The 24,645-nt window shown below is 56.2% G+C and overlaps 1 protein-coding gene across 5 annotated transcripts in view; it reads right to left on the bottom strand.

The window, feature by feature from the left end:
• Window positions 1–24,645, bottom strand: part of NAV1 (neuron navigator 1) — a 209,923-nt gene that overhangs the window by 160,896 nt on the left and 24,382 nt on the right. For all 5 annotated transcript variants that reach the window (XM_072831401.1, XM_072831402.1, XM_072831403.1 and 2 more), the window contains 2 exons: window positions 7,910–8,662; window positions 3,656–3,759 (listed from right to left, as the gene is read on the bottom strand). In XM_072831401.1, coding sequence (XP_072687502.1) covers window positions 3,656–3,759; window positions 7,910–8,631 — 826 coding nt within the window. In that variant the 5' untranslated portion in view covers window positions 8,632–8,662. Of the gene's footprint in view, window positions 1–3,655; window positions 3,760–7,909; window positions 8,663–24,645 lie in introns of those variants that run through there.

Below are 24,645 nucleotides of genomic sequence, written 5' to 3'. Positions count from 1 at the left end.
TTGGGTCATTTCAGTGTTTGGGGCATCAGAAGGAGAATGAGGCCATCACTGGGTGAGAGGTAAAGTTCATTAGAGCTTTGGCTTCACGTGGTCTTTGACTTTTCGAGTCACTTGTAGCCCTGGGATCCTTGGATCTGGCCCGAAGCTCCCAGAAGAGCACGTGGGGCTCGTACCACTACGCTGGCGCCACCCGAACTCCCAGAGCAAATTCCTCTCCCAGAGAGTAGCAGCCAGACCTCTCTCCTGCCCCAGCGGAGGGCTCGCCAGGTTTGCAGGTTCTCTCCAAAGGGGGACTCACTCCATCCCCAGTCCCAGATCCACAAAACATGAAAAATGTAATTATGGCTTAAAGGTGGAGTCAGCTGAACATGGAAGAGGGAAGGAGAAAAACAAACAACTCTAGCACAAGGCCAAAGTCTACACCGCCCCTACTATTCTATATATACCAACCCTTGTGTGAAAAGCAAGGCGGGGAGGAGGCTCCGGCTTGTTCCCCAGCGACACAGGCTGTGATGAGACAAGATCCCTTCATTATGTGTCCACTTAGTGCTCATTCAAACACGCCACAAAGTAGAAGTAATTAAGGAAAAGTGTCAACCTTGGGGCGACCTTTCCCAGTCGTCCTGCACTCGGCCTCGCACACGTGGGCCCGGAGCAATGTCAGCACTGGCTTCCCTGGGCCTTCCAGATTAAGACCCAATGGGGGCCCGTGCGCTGCTTTTGCGCTGATGGCAGCCAAGGGGACGCGGCGGCCGGGAGCAGCACAGGGGCCTCCGCAGCACAGCCGGCGAGCTGGGAGTGGGTCCTGACACACGCGAACGCCCCCGGGCCAGGGGCAGAAGCCCTGGGACCTACGACAGCCAAATCCCAGCACTGCCATGTGCGGGCAAGTCATGCTCGTGAGGAATCCCCGTCCTGCTCGACAGGTTATCCCAGCTCGTGTGGACTCCACGCTCCAGGCAGAGTAAGTAAGAAAGCAGCACAAGGTGGAGGAGAGTCTTGGTCCTTCCCTGCTCCCCTCAGGACCTCTGTCCCCCCTGCGAGCCCGGATGCCAGAGAGGAGCATGTTGGGAGGAGAACAGAGGAAAGGCTGGTTGCCCCTCGTCAGGCGGCAAGAAACAGGCCCACGGAGCATCAACGACCCCACAAGCACGGACTTCGGATTCCTTATTCACTCGCTCAGTTTACCATTCCGCCCAACACGGATCAGCGGGCACCGTGCTAGGTCAGGGGGAGCGAGATGGGCACACAACCCAGCAGGAAGGATGTCTGAGCCACAGAAGAAAGCAGACCCGCCCCCTTGTCGTCCACAGACTCCTATGGGAATTGCATGCTCAGGGACCGTGTGGCTTCTGTAAATGACGCCAAGGTAGGATACGGCATTCCCTTCTTCCAGGCCCCAAAATCTCCTCCCCCAGATCGGGGAAGGGGCATAAGGCCAGCATCCTCCTCGTGCTGCAGGGCCTCGCAGGCGTAGGACCCACTAGGCTGCCCTACGAGCTCCCACAAGGGCAGGTTGCAGGGCGCCAGCGCATCCTCTGGGCCCGGCTCATCTCTAGACCATCAGCTCCTTGGAAACAGGTCACAGTCTTATCCATCTCTTTGTTTTTTTGTTTTAAAAAATATATATATATATGTCGTTTTCAATTATTTATTTTTTTAAAAGCAGGCTTCATGCTCAATGTGTGCCCCTTAGCGTTGAGCACGGGGTTGGGCACGAGGCAAACACTCACGGATGGTCTGTCGAGTGAATGAAAGCTGAATGAATGAGCCACGTCGTGCTCAGAGTGAAGTTCAGAGGCAGGGAGCAGGGAGTAAAATGGAAGCCTTCCGTTGTCTCTTTGCTCGTCTCTGTTTTCTTCAGGCTCAGAGTGCGGGCTCCCCTACAAAGCACATCTTCCCCTGCACCCAACGCATCAAAACGTCCAGTGTGTCCTTGGCCGACATGGATGGCCACGACGACAGGCAGTCCCAGAGCAGAGCAGTGCAGAGAACCTTGTTCCTCTTCCCCGGGAGCCCCGGAGGAGGCAAGGGCTGCTCCCTTCTCCCACCTCCGCAGGTCCCCTGGCACTCCACCCACGGAGGAACCCAACGTGGGATCTACTAGCCGCGTTCATCCTTCCGGCGGGGAAGGATGGGCTTCCAGCCGACGAGCCCGGGGGACCCCTAAAGCCAGTCAGCAGCAGACACTAATAGTAAAAGTCCTCTCACCAGCTCATCGGATAATGGTTATGAACGGGCCTGGTTAGGTGGAGCTCATTAGCCCCCAACAGTGTGGCATACACATAAGGAAGCCATTACACTAGCAAAACTGCAAATGTAAAAATAGAGCCCCACATAGTTTCCTGGTTACCACATTCTAATTCTGATGGTTTTTCAGTGCCAGTGAAATTTGGTTTCCTTTGTCCCCTGCCATGCCCTGGTTGCTCTGCGTGTGTACTCATTGTGGGAGGCAACGGTTTATTTCTAGATGCCCAGTCCCTACCCCATAAACCTTCTCTATGAGGCTTGCCATGGAGTGAGTGTTGCTGCTCTGTCTTCAGGGTCACGACGGCCCCAAGATCACGGCTGGGGCCCAGGCCGGCAGAAAGCCCAGAAGGACCTGGCCCCGCAGCCTAGGGGAACACCCAACCACCTGCATAGAGGGGATAAGAGGACAGGAACGGCACGCTGCCGGTGTCCAGCGACACCAGGGTCAGGCTGTGCTCTGTGCCCCAGCTTTGCCCACAGGAGCAAAGCACCGAAATGAAGCTAAGACGAAACCTCTAGACAATCTCAGCTTTGCCAAAAGCAAGCTCATCCTTTCCCTGGGGCAAAGACCCCTTTGGAAACTAAACAAACAGCTGGTGCCCTGCAGTGTGCAGTCTCGGGTACCTCTCGTGTACCACAGTCATCCTCTAGGTACTTTTTTTTTAATGTTGCAAGAAAACCAACACACACACACACACCTAAACCCTGCTAAGAGTTTAGAATCTGCCCAGTCTAGGACCTGACCCGTGGCACACAAGCTTTCACCCATCCGCTCACCATTCATTCATTCAGAGCCATCTGCAGAGCACCTGCTGTGGGCTGGGCACGGGTGAGGATGCACCTGGGGACAAGCAGTGTCCCTGCCCTTACAGAGTATCACAGCGTCCCAGTTTCAGAGCTCCTCTTGGTGTAAATCTCACATTCTGGCTCCTGAGGCTCGGTTACCGGTAGGACATGCATCAGGTGGTGTGTTGTGACTACGGGGTGCCCCAGGGAAGGTGACAGGTGGGAAAGGAAGCAGGTGTCAGGCAGTCAGCCAAGTGGCTCTGCCTCGCTGGTTCCCAGCACCCCCACCGTTCGTCTGGGCTTTGCATGGAACCTGGCTCTCGATCTCTCAGCTCATTACTTTTTTGTCATGGCCTCAGTGACTCGGTGACTCCCGGCCCTGAGCACTGGATAAACAGGGCACCCACTGGCCACTTTCCTCCCCTGACCTCGAAGCGCTCCTGGATTGGACGGACCAACTCTGGGTTGAGCCGAGCAGGGCAAAAGCTCAAGGTGAAGTTCGCAGGCTGATGTCTCATTGTTAAGAGAAGGACCTGTGTAGGCAGGTCACTTCTTCCAGTGAGGACAGTCTGGTGGCCTCCCCACCCCAGGAGGAAGTCCTTCCCTCCAGGACACTTACCTGTACAGGAGAAGCTGTCCTCGGTCTCTGCAGGGCAGCCAGAGTAGTCATCAAGGACCCAGCCAGCCTGAGGGAGGGGGCCGGGTTCCTGGTCTGTCTGCAGCCTGTGGACAGAGAAGGGGTGGTCACTCACAGCAGAGGTGGTCCTGGCCCTGAAACTTCTCCGAGGGACTAAGGAAATCTCCCTGGAGCTCGGTTCTTCCCCGCTGCTGGTGCTCTGCACCCCCCTGGGCTGGGCCTTCCCTGGCAAGCATACATCCAGGTGTGCGCTCGTGTGTGCAGCAGGACCTGGGCCAGGTTAGGCCCGTGGGAGGGGCCCTGGGGGAACTCCTGAGGGCACTGGGATGCCTGGTGCCAGTCCCTCTTTGGTGTCCCGCCTGTTCCCCAGAACACCAATGGCCCACAGGACAGTGGGAACCCACAGTATCGCCAGGCCTTGGGTCCTTGGTCCTGCCAGGGTCCCTGCCCTCAGACTGTGCCTGTATTTTTTTTTTTTTTTTTAAGATTTTACTTATTTATTCCTGAGAGACACACAGAGAGGCAGAGACACAGCAGAGGGAGACGCAGGCTCCCTGAGGGGAGCCGATGCGGGGCTCCATCCTGGGGCCCCGGGGTCACGGCCTGGGCCCAAGACACCTGCTCCACCGCCGAGCCCCCGCGTTGCAGCCGCGTCCGTGCCCAGAGGGCAGGGCTCCGTCTGAAGGTGAGGTCACGGGCTCCTCGTGGGGGCTGCGGGCCACCCAGGCCTCCTCGGGCTTGGCCACGGTGCGGCGGCCAGGACGTCCGAGAAGGGGGGCTCGGCGGAGGTCGCGGCGACTCCCGGGAGGCTGGGTCCACGCTGGGCCGGTGCGGCAGCAGGAAGGAAGGGTGAGGTCTCCGGGCACCGGCCCCGTGTGGGCTCCAGCACAGCCCCAGCCCACAGCGCCAGGAACAAAGGCCGCGGCCGTTATTACAGGCAATTACCCGGCCGGGCCGCCGCCCACGCCCGCTGTCGCCAGCTAAGTGGGCCCTCTGGCAGCCTGGCGGCGGGGGAGGGGAGGGGCTGGGCCGGCGACCCTGAGCCTCCCAGTGCTACGGGATGTCTCTTCCTCGCCCCAGTTTTTCCCTTTCCTCCAACCAAGATGGCTGGGAACTCTACGTCACGTGCACGTTGCGGTGAACAGCATCGTGTACGTGGAGCTAGGAGCAGGCAGGCCGGAACTAGCGCTAGAAATACAGGGCGCCGTCACCCCGCTCGGGCCATCGTGAGTGAGCGGGCACTGGCCCGGGAGCCCGGAGAAGGCTTCCACGCCCTCATCCCGGCCTGCCTCCACCTCCCCAGACTCAGCCAGGGGCCCAGGCCTCTCCTCACTCTCCAGCCTGAATGGAAGCTCCGTCTACGCTGGAAGTCGCTGGGGGCTTGAGCCTCACAGAAGAAAACCAATAACGGGGCGCCTCGGCGGCTCAGTTAAGCGTCTGCCTTGGGCTCAGGTCATGATCTTGGGGTCCTGGGATGGAGCCCCACATCGGGCTCCCTGTTCAGTGGGGAGTCTGCTTCTCCCTCTGCCTATCACTCCCTCTGCATGTGTGCGCTGTCTCTGATAGATGATAGACAATAGATATAGATAGGTGATAGATGATAGATATAGGTTGATAGATAATAGATTGATAAATAGATGGTAGATGATAGAGAGAACTGCTGGAAAGAGAGAGCACTTGGCAGGTGGTCAAAAGCAGCCACAAGGTGGTGAAGCTGTGGGAGGCCCTTCCCCGGGAGAGCAGAGGAGCCAGAGTTGGAGGATCTGAGGGAACCAGCTAGAGGCAGTAGAGGCAGGAGACCCCAGGACCTGGAGAGCCCCCCGAGAGGCATTGGTCTTCTGTGGGTCCAGCCAGCAGGGGTGACCAGAGGGAGGCGGTGGCGGGTCAGAGATGAGGCAGGAGAGCCGCTGCCTTGGGAAGGACGGAGCCTAGAAGGAGATGGCTGGGGGCGGACCTGCCCCCTGGAGAGGCAGGAGGCAGAGGCGGTGGGCAGCTTGATGACCTCTGCCTCTGCGAGCAGCTGGAGCTTTGCAGAAAGGCCAAGGGGCCGGGGGCAGGGGCAGATGTCCGTGAAAAGACGTCGGTGAGTCCTAGGGAGCAGATGGCAGTGCCCCGGCTATAAAGCTTGCAAGGCAGCCAGCCAGGCCCTTGGCAGAGTGACCTGTGGCAGCGGCTCCGGGCCCCACCCACCGGCCTGCGGGACCTCGGGGTGCCCTCCGTCCTCCTCCGCCCTTGCCAGAGCCACGACCCTCCCTGCAACCCTACGCCGGGGCCCGAGACACCGGGTCTAGGAGGTGGACAGTGAAGAAAACCGGAAAACCGCCCGCGCCGAGGTCGGTACGACCCGTTTCCAGGTCTGTGTACAATGAACGTTTGCGGAGCGAAGGAAACACGGTTCTGTTCAGGTTGCCCCGAAATGTCCGAAAAGGGAGAAGTTCTGACCCCTCTGGAAAATGTCAGGCTCTAAATCCGCCAGGGGGCCTGTAGGGCAGATGATGTAGAATCTCAAGCAATTTAACGCCTAGACGCTTTTCCGGAGCGGGATCCAGAAGGAAGGCGGGCGGGGGGGCCGAGACCCGTTCCCCCTGGGAGGCCCCCGGGGGCTGTGCCGCACTGGCTCCGAGCTCTCCTGGCTGCAAGGCCGGGCGCAGCTCCCGAGGGCCCGCAGGAGGAACCTGGGTGTGCTGGGCGGGCGGTACTGGGCCGTACTGGGCCATACTGGGCGGGCCCGCACCCCCGAGTGAGCCCTTCCCTTGATTGTCATGTGGGCTCGGATCCCTGCCGTGACGGGGAACTCACCACCTTATCGGTAATTCGTAAGCCTCTCCCGTTGCTAGAAAGTTCTCCCTGCTGAGCCCCCAGTCTGTCTCCAACGGGCTTCTAACCACCGTGACGCCGACTCAGTGCTCTGGAGCCACACCAAGTAAATCCGGTTCATCTTACGACACAACAGCTCTTCAAATATTTGAGAACAGCTCTCAGACCCTCGCTAAGCCTCCTTTTTCCAAAGTAAACCGCCTCGGCGACCTTAATCATTCTTCCGACGCTGTTTTTGGATCCCTCACCAACCTGTTTGTCTTCCTTGAAATGTGGTTTTGGGCTTCGGTGCCCCTTTTAAAATATGGTGTTCCGGGGAATGTGATCCTCGAAAAGAGGCCCGAGCCCGTGGCAGCAGCCGTGGCCTGCTGGCTCCCTCGCCCCGGGCCCTGCGCGTCTGTTACATGTGAGGGCGCCTGGAACCTTCCGGAGACTGAGGCGACTGATGGCTTCTGTCCAGTAGGAGAGCAAGGTCCTAGCAGTTCCCGCCCCCGCCCTCCAGAAGCTCTGGGGCCACAGACACCCCCACCGCGCTGGGGATGGTGCCTGAGCTTCTCTAAACCCCGGAGGTGGAAATGCATTTCTCCTCACTGGAGCACAGAGACAAAGCCCGGGAAGTCAGGCTAGCCAGGGAAGAACTTCATTCGAGCATCTCTAAACTGTGTGACCCTTGGTAATTAAAACCTGGTTTACCTCTATCATGACCATTTTATCAAAATTAGGTTTTTATTAAAAAAAAGCATATGTACTTGATGGACACGTTTTTCCAGGCGCTCAACGTGCCCCGTGTGGAGAAAACTAGAGAAGCGTTTGTTGATCGCGTTGTTAGGAAGGTGAAACCCCTGTCGGGCCGTTTAGGAAGCAATCCTGGCTGCGCCTGGGGTGCCAGGCACGAGGGAAACGCCGTGCAGAAGGAAACAGGGTACGTGGAGAGAGACACACAGAAGATTCTGGGGGCGCCAAGGAGAGGCTAAGACTTCACTCGTCACGACGGGAGGGACCACGCCCTCGATGCTGCACCTCGCCCAACAGCCAGTAGTGGCCAGTGTCCCAGACGAGCTGGCTGGGACGGACCTACCTGCCTGCACCTGTGGCTGCTCAAGCATCCACGCTACCCTAACACACTCCTGTCTCCGGGACCAAGGGAAATGGACGTTCCGGGGCGATTCCCCTTATCAGCCCGCCTGTCATGGAGTCCCCAGGGTGAGTCTTCTGAGAAGTACCAGAGCTTGGATCCTGGGCCCCCTTGGATGTCCCCAATCCTACGTCAGCGATCCCAGCCCCCTACGTCCAGCCTATACTCAGGCCCCTCCATTGGTGGGTCGGTCACCGCTCCTCAGCACAGAGGCCCCCTCCTCTCTGGGCTTGCTGCTGTGTCCCCGCTCCCTGCCTCCCTCCCCACCTGCTCCCCCCGCTCACCTGTACTGGAAGGGGGCCACTGTGGCTGTGACCGGCTGACTCTGCTGATGGCCCGAGGCGAAGCTGATGGCCCCTGGGGTGGGCGAGGGGCGTTTGCTCTGCACGGGGCTGCACCCCGGGGAGGAAGCCCCTGACGTTGCCCCAGCATCAGGCTCCAAAGACCTCAGGACCCCCGAACCTTTGTAGTTTGTATCCCTTTGATCCTTTCCTGGGTAGCTAGGAGGTTTTCGACCTTCAGGAGCCCCTGGTATTTGAGTGTCTCCGCGAGAGCTCGTTCGGGATGGGCTCCTGCCCCGGGTCTGGCGGACTGGAATCCCTTCTGGAGCCACCTTCTTCTTTCCCTGGGTGCCTTGTGTCTCCCCAGCTCTTCTGGGCCCAGCCCAGCTGGAGAGGGCTGCTTTTGGAGTTGCCCTGGGACTGCTCCATGGGGAGCTGGAAAGGCCTTCACCACCCTCCGCTGACTCCCTCGCCGCCCCAGGAGGCTTGGGGGAGCCTCTCCCCCGGGAGGCCTTAGGAGAGGAGTTTCTGGAAGGGCCTCCCGCCTTGCCCAGTCTTGGGGAGGCTGCACGCTGGGGGCTCAGGGCCAGGCCAGCCTGGCGTGGCCGCAGCTGGGGAGAGGCGCCCGGCGTGTGGATCCTGGTCTGGGAAGCAGCTCGAGGCACAGGGATGGAGGAGGCATAGTGGGGGCGGCTGGCAGAGTTCACGTTGGCCATCCCATTCATGGTTAGCGCGGCAGCGATGAGGTCTACTGTCCTGCAGGGAGAGGAGAGGAGAGAGCGTCAGGCACCATCCCAAGCTCCTGCCCCTGAGCCGGTAAGGAGGAAGGTGGGGTCAGCCGAGGAGGCCCCAGGCTCCAGGCTGGGCATCAGGACTCGGGGCTGCACGTCCTGACTCCATCGGTGCCCACAAGCCCGTGCCCTCTCTGCTCTGAAACGCCGCCGTGAGGCTCGTAAGCAGACACACACACGAGGGTGCTTTGTGAACCACGGTGCTCTGTGCAATGGAGTTGAGTTAACGTCCCTGGCCTCTGCTGCCCTGCACTGATCAGGGATAGACTCATAGACTCTCCTCCTCGGATCCTTCCTTGTGGCCTGAGTCTAGAATCCTCTGCCCAACCCCCTTGTGCCCTCAGCCGTTTCTCTGCATGTTCCTCCCACCTGCCACCTCATCTGATAAAAGCGCCCAGGATACCTGTCCGGCGGAGCGTAATCGTCCAGGTCCCGCTGGGTCCAGAGATGGGGCGATCTCAGTCCCCACAAACCACAAACTTGTAAACCTCCCCCCACCCTCAGCTCGGGCCACCTGGCTCGTAACATTCACTGGTCCTCATTGATGCCATCTCTCCTCCCTCCCCCTGTCCCCACCCTCTCGGTCACTGGAGATTCAGGCACTGGGCTCACAGTCCTCCTCATAGCCCTTCCCTGTGCACCCTGGAGCCCTCACTCAGCCCCTTCTCTCTCAGCCCTTGATCCATTAATTACCCCATCCCTCTCCCATATCCTCAACCTCTCCTCCTCTACCAGCTTCTCCTCCTTGCCATGTTAATTAATGAATTGCTCTATTAATCACTTTCATTTCCCAGGGAATTTGAAGCCATTTACAAAGACACGATCAATCAATCCCAGATGGACGAAAGAGTTAAATGTAGGAAATGCAGAAAACGAAACCATACAAGGATTTGCAGGACACGCACAAATGTTTCCATAATTTCGTTGTGGGAAAGGCCTTTAAAAGTCCCATGTCTGGGGATCCCTGGTTGATCGCCTGCCTTAGACCCAGGGTGGGATCCTGGAGTCCTGGGATCGAGTCCTGTGTCCGGCTCCCTGCATGGAGCCTGCTTCTCCCTCTGCCTGTGTCTCTGCTTCTCTCTGTGTCTCTCATGAATAAATAAATTAAATCTTAAAAAAAAAAAAGTCCCATGTTGGAGGCATAAATTATAAAGGAAAACACTGATACACTTCAGTGCATAAAAATAAAAATCTCTGTATGGACACAAAAGCCCTTTCAAAACATCCCAGCCATCAATAACCTATGAAAATACTTGCAACATCTATGGGGGACAAGGAAGTTCTACCAAATTGATAAGAGAAAGCAAACACCCCATAGAATAAAGAGCAAAAGGCCTGAACAAGGAATCCACAAAATAATACAACCGGCCAAAACCGAACAAAAACAAATGGCCTCCTTAAAGTCGTAGAGATGGGGCAGCCCCGGTGGCTCAGCGGTCTGGCGCCGCCTGCAGCCCAGGGTGTGATCCTGGAGACCCCGGATCGAGTCCCACATCGGGCTCCCTGCATGGAGCCTGCTTCTCCCTCTGCCTGTGTCTCTGCCCCCCCCTCTGTCTCTATGAATAAATAAAATCTTAAAAAAAAAAATCGTAGAGATGCAGATTAAATGTCAGCATTTTTCACTATCAAATTTAGTGCCTTTTAGAGAATGTATAATATCGAGCTTCCGTGCAGGGCCGCAGGGCACTCTGGCACTGCTGTGGGAACAATGCCCGGCCTAGGAATGTATCCTATAGGGGAAGGAGGAAAAATGTAGGCAAATGATCACATGTGAGGAAAATGCCCAGGTTGACTGCCACTGGGTGAAGATGGAGACAAAGGGCATGTGAGCAGAGAAAAGACCACCACAGTGGGATCCCTGGGTGGCGCAGTGGTTTGGCTCCTGCCTTTGGCCCAGGGCGCGATCCTGGAGACCCGGGATCGAATCCCACGTCAGGCTCCCGGTGCATGGAGCCTGCTTCTCCCTCTGCCTATGTCTCTGCCTCTCTCTCTCTCTCTCTCTGTATGACTATCATAAATAAAATAAAATTAAAAAAAAAAAAAAAAAAAAAGACCACCACAGTGTGGCTGGTCTACCTGAGGCCACCGGGCTGTCCCCCTTATATGGCAGAGGGGGCCGTCGGCAACCTCGCGGGTTGTTATGGCTGTTGTCGACCTTTCTCTGACCTTTGACTCCGTGGCCGAGGACCACTTACAGGCTACATATGAGAAGTCAACGTGGACCCCTAAACCTTGATGGATTTACAGAACCACAGTGTGGAATGGCGGAGTCGGGGCTTGCAGGACTGCTCCACTAACGGACGAAATAATTTCCACTAGGAAGCAAAATGCTATGATCCCCTCCCCGTTTCCTCTGATTTGACGCCACTATTGATGGGCCACAGGAGCCCCCAGCTCCTCCAGCAGAGAAGGCAAAGCCGTGTGTGTCTGGGTGCCCACAGCCAGCTTGCCCCCACTCCTCCAGTGGGGGCCTGGGTCCACCGGACCGCGTTCAAGGCTTGCCTGACTCCTGCGTCCTTCCCGTCAACCTTACACCCCCCACTAGGCCGTAGACTGAAAGGATACTCTGAGTCCCCCTCCGCCTGCCCACCGTCTCCCGTGCAGGGCACCCTGCCCGTCCCCAGCCCCAGCCCCACAGGAGGGCCTGAGAAGGACTTTCACAAAGAAATCTCAGAGGGTGTCAAGCGGGTGCTCACGGCAGCTGTGAGACTCTCCACGCCCAGCCTGCACAATAAGAACTGGATAAAATCCAGCCGCTGCAGTCAGGTGGAGTGACAGGAGGTCTTTACGATTCAGAAGGAACATCATGCTTTAGCCTGCCCTCAAGACGTTGTGGGAATTCTCCCCCAGGAGAGGGGAGAGCAACGGACGGTGTCCCCCTTCTTCTCCCCAGCCACTCCACTGGTTGTCAGCTACGTGCACCGGTGACAATGCCAGGCTGGGCCAGAGGGATAAGAACGGGCCTGGTGGAAGGTGTGTGTGGCCCTGAGCTGCTGACCTTGGCGTCCAGCACAGAGCTGAGCCGTGCGCCGGCCGGCTGAACTCATCGGCTGACCCCCCATGAGAAGGACCCGAGGCCACCGAGCCACCGCGGCCCGCGCCCCAGAGACTGCAGCACTCCCACGTTCAATCCCTCCACTGGCACAGGACCACACGGGCCACCTGTGCCTCTCCCCGTAGGCCCAGCCCCCGTCAGATCCCAGTGTGGGGGCCTCGGCCACGCAGGCACCCCCTCTGGGAGCTACCTCTGTGACAGAACCCGGAACAGCATCTCGGTGCGCCTGCACCTCTCCCGTGAACTGCTCTTCCCCCCACGTTGTCGTGTCCAGGGATCCCCCAGGAGCCCAGCTCACCTACACTGTCCCCGAGGCATCCCCAGCTCCCCTTGGCCCAGACTCCCCCAGGCCCTAACATCTAGGACTGGCCAGACTTCCAGCCAAGGGAGCCTTAAGGCCCAGAAGCTGCTTCTACTTCACTTGCTAATGGAGCAGATGCAGTGGCTGCTTTCACTGGATCATCATTTTTTCAAAAGCTTGATGGGAAGAGGATATAAAAACATTCCTGCGGTAGGTCCAGGAGCCTCACCCCTCCCTCTCCCCTGCAGCTGGGGCCAGGCCCTCTCCTCCGGCCCAGAGGCCGGCCCCACCTAGACCAGGAGCAGCATGTGCACAGGAGGGGCGGCCACCGTCCCAGGTGCGAGTCTGGGAGCATCAGACCGCTTTTGGGGTTGTGGACGAGGGATCCCCAAACACACTGGGTTCTTTGAGCCTGGTGGGAAAGGGGCCACACAAGGAGCCTTCCTGGTTTGCCTTTCGAGTGGGAGCTCACGGGTGCTCAGTATCTCTACAGAGATCTCAAGAGGACACCAGCGTATCTTCCCCAGACGTCATCAGTGTCTCTCTCACTGAGACATGCTTTCTAAACTGTACAACAACCTTCCGAAGTGGCTTCTATTATCCCTATCCGCCAGGTCAGGAAAACAAGGCTGGGAAGGTTAAGCAAGCTCCCCGAGAACATACACAGCTAGAAAGCAGGAAGGCTGTGCGTCAAGAGCAGATGAGTAGGACCCTGGGGCCCAAGGACGGATCCCCTAGTCCATGGCCATCGAATGCACGTCCAGCCTCAGGATGCACTCCTCAGCCTCCCTATCAACATTGTCCTTGCCGTGATTGACAGCTCGGGCCTCCTAGAGATTGTGGGAAACAGGATGGGGGCATAAACCTGGTTCACAGGTGAAAATTGGAAAAGAACATCAGTCATGGGCAGCTCTGGAGGAGGCCTCCTCCTCCTCCTTCCTTTTTTCTCCAGCATTCCTCAGATCTGGCCAGCTTTCCCTGTACCCTTCATATGCTGTTTGATTTTGGTTGGTCCTGGAGGCCAAGATGGTCCTAGGGCATCGCCCCGTCAGAGGCTGAAGGCAATGAATAGGGGTGGAGAGGGAGAGAATGGGCCAAATCCAGTCTGGCCACGCGCTTAATATGCTCAGTCGGTAGCAAGTGGCACACCTGGGGTAGGTGAGGGTTGAGGATGAAGACTATGGAGTTACAAGTCTCTAGCAGATGGGAGGCCTGGGTAAAAAGGTAAAGAGTGCTCATGGGGGATGGGGTCTTAGTGGAGACACATGGGTAGTGGTGCCTCCAAAGCTCAAGAGTGAGGCGAGTCCAGATGACCTCTCCTGGGGCCCAGCCAGGTGTCTACTGACTCTGGTATCCAAGCTGCATTCTTAATGGACTGAAGGAACTGGGAGGCTCCCATGTGTGCTCTGGGGCCCAGTTTCTCCTTTGAAATGAGGAGAAATCCTTGCTGCCTTCTTGTTTCTTCACGTCCTGAGCAGGCTGAGTAAGGTAGTATCAGAAAATGTTCGGCCTCTTGGGGTGAACACGGTTGGCTGTAACGGTCTTCATTTCCTGGTTCTCACTGTCACACAGAACCCTGCCCGGGAGCTGGACCATCTCTGTCTGTGTTGGACGGGGCCTGTTCAAGCCAGAGAGCTTGGCTCTCAGTATAGATGTCGTCACTATACCTGGGGAGGCACACGGGCAGGAGGCGGGGAGCTGGGAGTGTCAGCAAGGAGCCTACATCTTTCCTACGTGAACATGGACATGCAAATGTGTGTGTGCACACACATGTCAGATCGGGGGCGCCCGCCAGATCCCCCACTCCTAAACATGCTCTCTCTTCCTCCTCCTCCTGAGTGCTCTGATCTGGAATGTCACTTAACCCCTTGAGCAGACTCAAGGAGGGGGTCTCACGTGCTCCTTAGTCCCCGCCTGCTGGGGCTCCCTCCTCCGTAGTTACATTAGGGAGTCAGTACTTCCCATTACAAAAGCTCATAGGGCTTTCAAAAGGATTCACTACACGATCCTTTTGCTCAACCATCCACACCTTGGTTGAGTACCTCCCATACACCAGGTGCTTTGCCAGATGCTCGAGCAGTCGAGCACCAGCTGAGACCCAGGTTCTGCTCTCAAGGAGCCAATGATCCGGTGGGGGGAAACACGCACAGTCATCACAAGCACATTTTGCACCAAAAGAGGCAAAATAAAGTGCTGTGGGGACGTGTGTGCGTCAGTCTGACCATGAAGCAGAATCTGGGAAGGCTCCAAGGAAGGGGCGGCAGCAGGGTTGGGGGGTGGGGGATGGGGGTTTGAGGTCTGGGGAGCAGACTTGATGACTGAACCTCGCATGCCCGTGGTCCATCTGTCAGTGCTCCAAGGTACTGCTCTTCCAAGAGACTCTGAGGAATATAGTGGTGAGAGAACAAATGCTGGAGCCACAGGGCCTAGGTTCGAAGCTTGGCTCTGCCATTTGCTGAGGGTGTGACCTTGGGCAAATCCCATAAACTCTTAGTTTCCTCAGCTGTAAAATGAGGCTGAGGCTAGGACCTACCTCCTCATTGCTTTGAAGAGTAAATAAGTCCATAACTGTAGTGCCTAGAACAGTACCTGGGACACAGCAAGGAGTCGACAAGTATTGTCATTATGATCACAAGGACAGAGAACCTTTTTCCAAGTGTCCCTCCATCCCAGACGCCCTCGGGTGGAGGCTGAACTGCCTGGTTCTTCCGGAGCCGCCCGCAGAGCAAAGGAGGATGAAAGTACCTGCCAGGCTCTCATCAGATATCTACAGCAAGTCAACACGAAGAACACTGCCCAAGCTGGATGTAATAACACCCGAATGCCCCCCCAGTGGGTGCGACGGCAAACTAGACAGTTGGAAATTTTGTAGTGGAAAGAGTAAAGGCTATTGAGTCAGGAAGACCTGGGTTCAAATCCTAGACCTGCTACTTCTTGCTATATGGCTTTAGATAAGGTATCTAGGGATGCCCGGGTGGCTCAGCGGTTGGGCATCTGCCTTTGACTCAGGGCATGATCCTGGAGTCCCTGGATCGAGTTCCACGTCGGGCTCCCTGCATGGAGCCTGCTTCTCCCTCTGCCTGTGTCTCTCTGCCTCTCTCTGTGTCTCTCATGAATAAATAAAAATCCTTAAAAAAAAATAGATAAGGTATCTTAACTTTCTTGAGCCCAAAGCCTTTATCTGTAAAAAAAACCATCTGTAAACAACAACAACAACAAAACAAAAACTTAGAGTTTTATAAAGATTCAATGAGAGGATACAGATAAGGTACCTGGCATGGCGCCTGGCACATAGTAGAGGCTCAAGAAATGGCAAAAATTATGTTAAGGAAAACAGCTGCTCTTCTCAGAAGAGGAGACAAATTTATTTATTTATTTTTATGTTTTTTAAAGATTTTATTTATTTATTCATAGAGACAGAGAGAGAGAGAGAGAGAGAGAGAGAGAGGCAGAGGGAGAAGCAGGCTCCATGCAGGGAGCCCGATGTGGGACTCGATCCCGGCTCTCCAGGATCACACCCCAGGCTGCAGGCGGCGCCAAACCGCTGCGCCACCAGGGCTGCCGGAGGAGACAAATTTAGACCTAGACTGGAACAATTTGATGGATGGCAGGTGAGTCCAGAGGCTGGTGGCTTCCAGGGAGAGGGGCACAGTCCCAGTCCCTAGTACAGCACGCAGCCCCACCCAGCATGTACTTCCATTTCATCTGGCTCCCCCTCTTCCATCTACACCCCAACTGTCTACTCTCTCATCCTCGCCCTGGGGTCTTTTTTAAAAATTTATTTATTAATGAGATACAGAGAGAGAAAGGAAGACAGAGACACAGGCAGAGGGAGAAGCAGGCTCCATGCAGGGGGCCCGACGTGGCACTCGAACCCCGGTCTCCAGGACCACGCCCTGGGCTGAAGGCGGCGCTAAACCGCTGGGCCACCCGGGCTGCCCTGGGGTCTTTTATTTTTAAATCCAACACTTATTAGTTGGCCTTACCGTCTGCATGTCAAGCACCGTTCTGGGTTCTTTACCTATATTAACTGCAATTGCCCTATGAGTCGGCGGTTACATTATCATCCCCACGTCACGGGCTCAGACACCAAGGCCCGAGAAGCTAAGGAGTTTGTGATCACACAGCCAGTAACCGGGAGAGCCAACATTAGCGGCGCAGTGGACCCAACCTGAGTCTGTACCCACCCTGCTCTGCGGCTTATCCTACAGCCTCAATCCAGACCTCCCCCGCTCCTCCCTTCCACCTCCAACCTCCCAGCCTTTTTCAGCCTTGAATCATTCTGGCCTCAGGCCCCATCAGGACAAACGGAGGCTACTGGCTCCCCAATGCTCTGCAAACCCCGGAGCCAGGAAGTATTCGTGGCCTATAAATATTTGACTCTAGCTCAGAACATGGGGAGAACTTAAGCGCTAGCTCCCTGGGGTCTGCGGGCCAGAGGCGGGATGAGGGCGGGTAAGCGGGTACTGTATCCTGGTCCCTCCCAGGTCCCGAGGCCCAGCGGCTGCAGGTTCCCAGCAGGACTCTCGCGTCCTCCCCGCCCTTGAGGCTGGGCAGCGGCGGCCGTGGTGCTGATAGGACAGCTCCTCCTGCAGGGGCCCCGTTAGAGGACACGGCTGCCCGGCGGCGGGAGGGCGAGGTCCCCCCCAAAGTCCAGAGGTTGGGTATGGAAGGAAAGAGGAGACAGAGAGAGAAGGAAAGGGAAGGGAAAGGGAAGGGAAGGGAAGGGAAAGGGAAACGGAAAGGGAAGACAGAAGGAAGGATGGTCGGGACACCTGGGGGTTCAGCAATTGAGCTTCTGCCTTCGGCTCAGGGTGTGATCCCAGGGTCCCGAGATTGAGTCCCACATCGGGCTCCCTGCAGGGAACCTGCTTCTCCCCCTGCCTGTGTCTCTGCCCCTCTCTGTGTGTCTCTCAGGAATAAATAAGTAAAATCTTAAAAAAAGAAAGAAAAGAAAAGAAAAGAAAAGAAAAGAAAAAAGAAAAGAAAAGGAAGAAAAAAAGAAAAAAGGGAGAGAGGAAGGAAATGCAAAAAAAAAAGTCTGGGAGGTGCTACTCTGGGTCAAATGATTCCATCATAGGCTGAGTGAATTTGGGTAAATTATTTCTCTTCCTTGGTATGTTATTTAAAAGCTGCAAAATAGGGCAGCCCCAGTGGCTCAGTGGTTTAGCACTGCCTTCAGCCCAGGGCGTGATCCTGGGGTCCCAGGATCGAGTCCTGCGTCGGGCTCCCTGCACGGAGCCTGCTTCTCCCTCTGCCTGTGTCTCTGCCTCTCTCCCCCTGTCTCTCATGAACAAATAAATAAAATCTTTTAAAAATAAAATAAAAGCTGCAAAATAGGAAGGAAGAAGTCAGATTCGGAGGAAGAAGGAAAGAAAAAATACTGGAATCATTCACGGTAAAGGCTCGGAGTGTCTCTGGACTCCAGCACTGAGGTACAGACCCTGCACAGTAGAGGGTGGTGGTGAAGGACGCAGGACCTGGAAGGTTTTCCCACCACCTCTGTCCCCATCTTCCCAACACCCCCACCCCCACCCCCGGCAACTCTAGCTGGCATGCTGCTTCCTAGCTTGGGGTCCTAAACAAGTTATTTAACTTCCTTCATCTGCCTCCCCATCTGTAAAACAGGAATAATAATAACAGCATCTATTTTATAATGTTATAAAAACATTATATTATGTCAGTGAGTTATTATAGGAAAATCACTGAAGACAGTGCCTGGCTCACACAAACCCATACAAATCACCGAATAAATGCTAGTTATTATTAAGTCGAATAGTTCATCAGCACAGTGTTGTATCTCCCTTCCCTGCTCCGCTCAGATTCCCCACTGGGACCTTGTGTCACCGTCTCCAGTCAGAGCAACATAAATGTTACCACTATATATTTCCCTCTTATCTTAATTTTCTATTTCCTCCTGTGAGTATGAAGAGGACAGACAGTTTACATGGGAGCGGGGTAAGGAGGATACACCAAGTCGGGGAAGCCTCCAAAATTAATGGTGGCAGGGGTCAGTGAGAGAGGGGGGGAAGGGCCCCTTTCCCGGAGCCGCCTTCTGAAGCTGATGCAGTCCTGACAGCTGAGCTCGGCTTAGGGGCAACCTCGTCAGAGGCGGAAGGTGGACAGGACGACTTTCAGGGACAAGGCTCCTGGACTCACATAAGCCTCTCCGCAAGCTTTCTTCCTCTCCCGGCTGCTGACTGTCTTCTGCCCTTGAAAGCCTGACCGGTTCCTGCCGGGGCCGAACCCCAGGTCGGGGCTTACTTTGGTTGGAGGTTCATTCTGGCCCCTGGAGGCTGAAGACCTCAGCAGAGAGCTGTGTCCTCTGATGCCCCCGCAGAGAGGTGACATGCGTTGTCTCACCTTGGCCAGGTACCGTATACAGAGTGACACACTCATGTCTACACACTGACACACACACACCTATCTGTGGCTTCAGTCTGTCTGCTTGCTTTCCCTGTCCCTTCCCTTTGGCCCATTTCCCATCCATCCCGGAGGCAAGGGGGGAACTCTGTCTTCCTATCTTTCTCCACCTCAAGGGCCCTGGGCTCCCCAGCAGGGTGCTCACAGGCTCTCCTTGGAAATATGGGCCCCAACACCCTCGCTGTCTGTACACAACTTCCATTTAACACGTGTGGATTATGGACTTCCTACAGCCCGTGCATGGAGTTAAGGGTGGGGAGATGAGGCCAATTGGTAACCTCCCCATGCCTAGGGAAGTAGCTTGTCCCAAGCCACACTGCTGAGTAATGGCAGTGCCTGGGGGATTCCTGGTCCAGTGCTCTTCTCCACACCACGCAGACTCCCCTCTGCATAAGACTCCGAGGCTGGGCATCATGGGGAGGTCCCTAGGGCTGAGGACAGGACTACAATGGTCATTTATTAAATGTTTTCTCCTTCTTACCCAGCCTCTTCTCTCCACCAGTCTCTCAGGACAGAGATAAAGGGAGATCCGAGATGTGGGTACACGGGGGTAGGGCCACAGTAGAAGAGACTTGAACCCATCCCCCTTCCCCAAGCTCTTAGCCTGCAGACCTTTGCTTTGGGCTCCAGCAAACCCGCTGAGGGCCATGCATGCACTAGGCCTGGTCCTTAGCAGAGAAGGTGATCCCCCGATCAATACTGAGAGAGGGACAGGACGGGCAGCCAGCCGTGCTGTCGTGGGGACAAGCATGACCAGTGCGGGGAGAGCATTGGCAGGAGGCAAGGAAACGGGTCTGCTGGCTCGAACTTGGCAGGCACGGGGTAGGGGGGGCTCAGTACTCCCAGCGCCCGCCTGGCTGGCTCCTGGCTCAGAATGGGGATTAGGATTGTCCATGGTGGTGGAACTCCTTCTTGTCCTCCCCCTCTCAACCCCCGGAGCCCAGAGCTCTGCCAACACCCTCAGGAATTCCTTTAACCTTAGAACTGCAAGATGGTCTTCTTCTTTTTTCTGGCCAGATGGCCACGCGTTCCTGCAGAGGAAGACAGGGCCGGCCAATTAGCCCCAGGTAATAGCGTATAGCTGAGCTCCCTGGCATTAATAGTAAATGACCGAGCTGGTGCCAACACCCTGCCCCCCAGACCCAGCCCAGCTAAGCCCAACCCCCCTTCCCAGGAGAGGGCTTCCAAATGCTGTCCTGCGCAGACGAGCATTCTCGGGGTGACTCCATCGCACTCCCGAGGAGCGTCCTTGGCCTCCTGACCGCTCTGGCTGAGCCCGGGCCAATGCAAAAGTTAAACGACCTCCGCAGAAGAGCCGTTCGCTGTCCCTCCAACAGTACCTCCAGAATCTCTTGCCCCATCTCTCCACCCTGGAACTTCTTCCAAATGTCTGACTTCCAGCTCTCCTGCTGAGAATCAAGTCCATCCCCTGGTCCTCCAGTCTGGGGGGGCTGCTTCTCACAGCCTTCGGCCTTGAGAGAAAAGTGAATTCTGAGCTCCAGGGAGGGGCCCCAGAGCCGCCCCGCTGCAGACTTGCACTGTATCAGCATATTGGCATTTTTCACTGATTTGATCCATATAAACGGCTCCACTGTCAGTATCCTTGGTTCCTTTTCAATTAGCCAAGAGAAATGATTTAGTGCTAATGAAAATCAATGGTTTAAAGCTGTCCCACAAATCACAGGGGGCTGGAGGCTTGGGTTATAAATACCTCCCAGGAAGTCGAGCTGGCGTGGAGAGTACGTGCAGCCAGCCAGACACAGCTCTCCTTTGCTCCAGAACACCTCCTGCTCCTCAACCCCCAGCCCCAGAACCCGCTCCGGGTGCCCCCGGTATGTCATGTGCTTTGCTGTACGGCACACGAGAGCCTGGGCGTTCTAAATCACAAGAGCACAGCTGCCTAGGCCCCCGGGGAGCTGCCCCACAGACAGTCCCTGTTGTGCCTCCATCTTTTCCCCACCTCTGGGGGTGGGGGGTGTGTAGTCACTTCCTCCAGGCCCCTGTTCCTAGAGCTCTGGTTTCCCAAGCAGTAGCTTAGATTCCAGATGGACCCTAGAGCTAATGAATGGGGGAGGAGCAGGAGTAAGTGGAGCCTGCTTGGGGGGGGGGGGCGGGCAGCTCATCTCAGACAGAGAAACTGGAACCTGCATCGACCCCCAGGCAGTTGCCAGATGACTGCCTCTCCCACCAGACCTGTCAGCTCCGTCTTCCTCACACTCTGCTTTATTGTAGTTGTTCTCCCTCGACTCAAAGCCTGCAACGTCCTTCCATGGATGGTTTTTCCAGCCCGGCTCACGGAGGACGGATCACTCAACAAGGCCCATGCACTTTGCAGGGCCACTGGGCTGGGGCAGGGGAGGGCGGTTCCTGGGCGCTGGGCCGGGAGGGGTCTGGGGGCGCTTACAGCCCTGCAGCCCAGAGGCCCTGCCCCATTGCCGCGTATAGGCTCACGCCAGGGCTGGGCCGCCACACCCTGGCATTTGGACGGGGCTGCACTCTCCGTCGGACCGCAAACCCTCTGAGCTACAGACCAGACCTGCAAAGTGAAGTCAGCCTTCGGCCGGCTACACTAGCAAGAGGCTCTCCTTCCCTCAAAGACCCCCGGATGTGTGAGGGGTACGAGTGCGGGTAAGAGGCATGAGACCTCACTTGCAGGCAGGCCCCCAAATCAAGAGTAGCCCAGGAGGCAGACCACTGGATTGGATTCCAGTGCTAAGCATCTCCCTCAATTACTCAGTCTCTAGGCCTTAATTTTACCATCTGAGAAGTGGGACAAGCAACTCCATCACGGGAGAGAATTCAACTTCCCTTATTCCTCTCATTCCTGAGCAGTGGGGAGAAAGCACTGGTTGCCTGTGTGTCTTGAGCAAAGCCGAGAACCCCTGTCCTGCTGGCTCCAGCCGCTTCCCTCAGAGCCAGGCTGAAACCACGCTGCCGCCCCCCACCCCCGCCCCGTGCCAGCGCAGGGCTGCCAAGCCAGGACACGCCCCCCAGCCCCCGGGCAGCAGCACTTGGTGTGGGAGTCACGCACGCACGCACGCGGAGACGCCAGGCCTGACTTCAGCCGAGGCAGGAGGCCAGGCTGCAGGAGAGGGGCCTCCCCTCCCCCAGGACCCTGATCACCGGAAGGGGGCCGAGGGCCGCCAGGTCCCAGAGTGGAGCTCCTCGGGGCCCCGAGGCTGCCAGGAGAGCGTCCGGGGTGCCCCAGCAGCTGGCGCCGGGCAACGCCCCCTCTGCCTCCCCCCGCGCCAGGCAGACGGGCAGCGCACCTGTCCACACTGCCTGCACCGGGCCGCACGCAGCTGTCCTGCGGGTCCCGGCCCAGGGCTCTGCGCGGGGCCACCTCCGACTGGAGAGGTCGGTCAGGTCTGACCAGAGCTGCCAGAGAACAGCGAGGGACCAGGGCTCCGTCCGAGGCAGGAGATGGGCCCACCCACCCGTTCCCACCCGAAGGCCCGCGTTTATGGTCGGAACTTCTTCTGGGGTGTTGTTCAGGATGTGGCTCTGCTGTGTACGAACCCGGTGGCTCCGGGAAAGTTCCTTATGCCCCATGAGCTCTGACTGTCTCATCTAGAAAATAAGGGTATCTTGGGATGCCCGGGTGGCTCTGCGGTGGAGCATCTGCCTCCGGCTCAGGACGTGACCCCAGGGTCCCGGGATCGAGTCCCGCATCGGGCTTCCCGCACGGAGCCTGCTTCTCCCTCTGCCTGCGTCTCTCTCTCTCTGTGTCTCTCATAATTAATAAATGAAATCTTTATTTTAAAAAATTAAAAAAAAATAAGGGTATCCATCCCACCGAGTCGCTATAAAAATAAAATGAGATAACGTGTGTCTTCGTCCACTTGGATTTGCTTTGACAGGATATGACAGACCGAGTGGCTTGTGAACAACAGAACTTCACCGTCCTGAGGCTGTGATCGTGGTGCCCGCAGGCTCGGAGTCTACTGAGAACCTGCTTCTTGAGCCCCGAGCGGGCTGCCGCTGGCTGTGACCTCACGGGGCTGGAGGGGCGACAAGCCCTCCGGGGTCTCTCTCATACGGGCACCGATCCCACTCATGAGGCGGTCACTTGCCGAAGACCCCCCTTTCTAATATGATTACCTTGGAGGTTAAGATTTCAACAGAGGAAAAAAAAATTAAAATTAAAAAAAATAGGAAAAAAAAGATTTCAACATAGGAATTTGGGGAGACACCAGCAATCCAAAACAGTGTGAAAAATGCTTAGCACAGTGGCCCAGAGAGCGAGCTTAATAAAGGTTAGCTCTTATAAAACAAGACACTCACTAGAAAAACTTGGAAAAGTAGAAAAATACAAGAAGAGAAAGCCTATCATCTACAAACCTACTAGCCTACAGTTAGCATTTTTAAATGTTTTGGTTTCTTCCAGGTTTTTTACTGTCCACACTCATGTGTTATACGTGAGTCCGGTACATATTATCCGTATACAATACATACAGTATAGACGTGTACACAACTATAGGATATATCCCTATGAAATTGTGATTATCCTATACATACGTGTCATGTCTCTTATGAGGAATTAAGCATTTTTACTTTTCATCTAAAAATCTTTTTTTTATTTTTATTTATTTATTTATTTATTTTTTAAATTTTTATTTATTTATGGTAGTCACAGAGAGAGAGAGAGAGAGAGAGGCAGAGACATAGGCAGAGGGAGAAGCAGGCTCCATGCACCGGGAGCCCGACGTGGGATTCGATCCCGAGGCTCCAGGATCACGCCCTGGGCCAAAGGCAGGCACTAAACCGCTGCGCCACCCAGGGATCCCTAAAAATCTTTTTTTTAAAGATTTTATTTATTTATTCATGAGAGACACACAGAGAGAGAGAGAGAGGCAGGGGGAGAAGCAGGCTCCCTGCAGGGAGCCCGATGCGGGACTTGATCCCAGGACCCCGGGGTTGCGCCCGGAGCCCGAGGCAGACGCTCACCCACTAAGCCACCCAGGTGCCCCCACCATCTAAGTATCTTGAAATTGTTTTTCTAAAAAATCCTTACTTATTAGTAGATAATAAACCATCAAGCAAATGCATTTTACAGAAATTCCTTAACGGTCTCAGCATCCCTCCCCACGCTGGTCGCCTCCAGTTTTTCACTAGTACGGACAAGGCTGTGATGAACATGCAGACGAGCTTAGCCTGGGCCTCTGCTCACGTCCTCAGGCTTCTTTCTCAGAAGGGGAATCAGCAGGAACAGAGGCCAACCTCATGAAGCCTCTTGGTCATAAACTGCAGACTGCTGTCCAGAGAGAGTCGACCGACGTGCTCTCCCTCCCGTGGGGTCTGAGCCTCTGACTCACCGTCTCCTTCCTTCTCAGCTCCGAGGATCCTACATCAGAAGGGCCTAGTTCAGCAGTGGGGCTGCAGCCTCTGCTGGGGGCCTGGCCCTCCACGCGGCCACACATGCCAAGAGCTTTCGCAATGTTCTTGAATAGTCAGGCCAGGCAGGGGAGCAAAGCTGGAGGCCAAAATGCTCGGGCGGCCCCCCCGCCCCATCCCCCCCAGCAGATCCTGCTCTCCCTGCCCTCTGAACACACAGAACAAGGAACTGCTCTACTCTGGGGATTTAAGTGAGAAGTTAGGAGAGCACGGTCTATGATGAGCGCTGAATCCTGGGGCTGGGACCTCCTGGTTCTTCTGCTTTGGAGGTTTGGAGGGACCAAGAACACCCAGGGCCAGGTGCACGGACAGGACAGCACGACAGGCTGAGCCTTGGCCTCAACATTTGGGTTGAAGTACACGACAGTACCACTGGGGGAAGTGCCGGCAAGATGAGGTGGTTGGGGGAGATCGCGGAGTCCCTACAAGTGCCAGCCACTGCGTGAGGGGGGTCTTCTATGCACCATCTACCTCGAGCAATAAGTAAGTCCAAGAAGGCCCTGCTCTGCCTTCACAAGGGTCCCTGGCTGGTCCCTGGCCACCTGTCCAGGTAGGTCGTTCCTAGATGTTCTGACCGGCTTAGGCTCCCCTCCCCTTTCTTTTCACTCCTTCCTCTTTCGGAGTCCATCACCTGACCGCCATCCTAGTGGCCTGGAGCCACCCAGTGAATGCCTGCCAGGCCCTCAGCACCGAGGCTGGAAGAGTCTGGGTCCCCTCTGTGAACACCCCAGGCCCCTGGAAATCCAATGCTGTCCTCACTTCCTTTCCCACCTCT

Source organism: Canis lupus, chromosome 6 (assembly GCF_048164855.1).
Source record: "Canis lupus baileyi chromosome 6, mCanLup2.hap1, whole genome shotgun sequence".
In the NCBI taxonomy this organism is placed as follows: domain Eukaryota; kingdom Metazoa; phylum Chordata; class Mammalia; order Carnivora; family Canidae; genus Canis; species Canis lupus.
The sequence above is the reverse complement of the archived record's forward strand: the minus strand, read 5'-3'. Positions and strand labels throughout refer to the sequence as shown.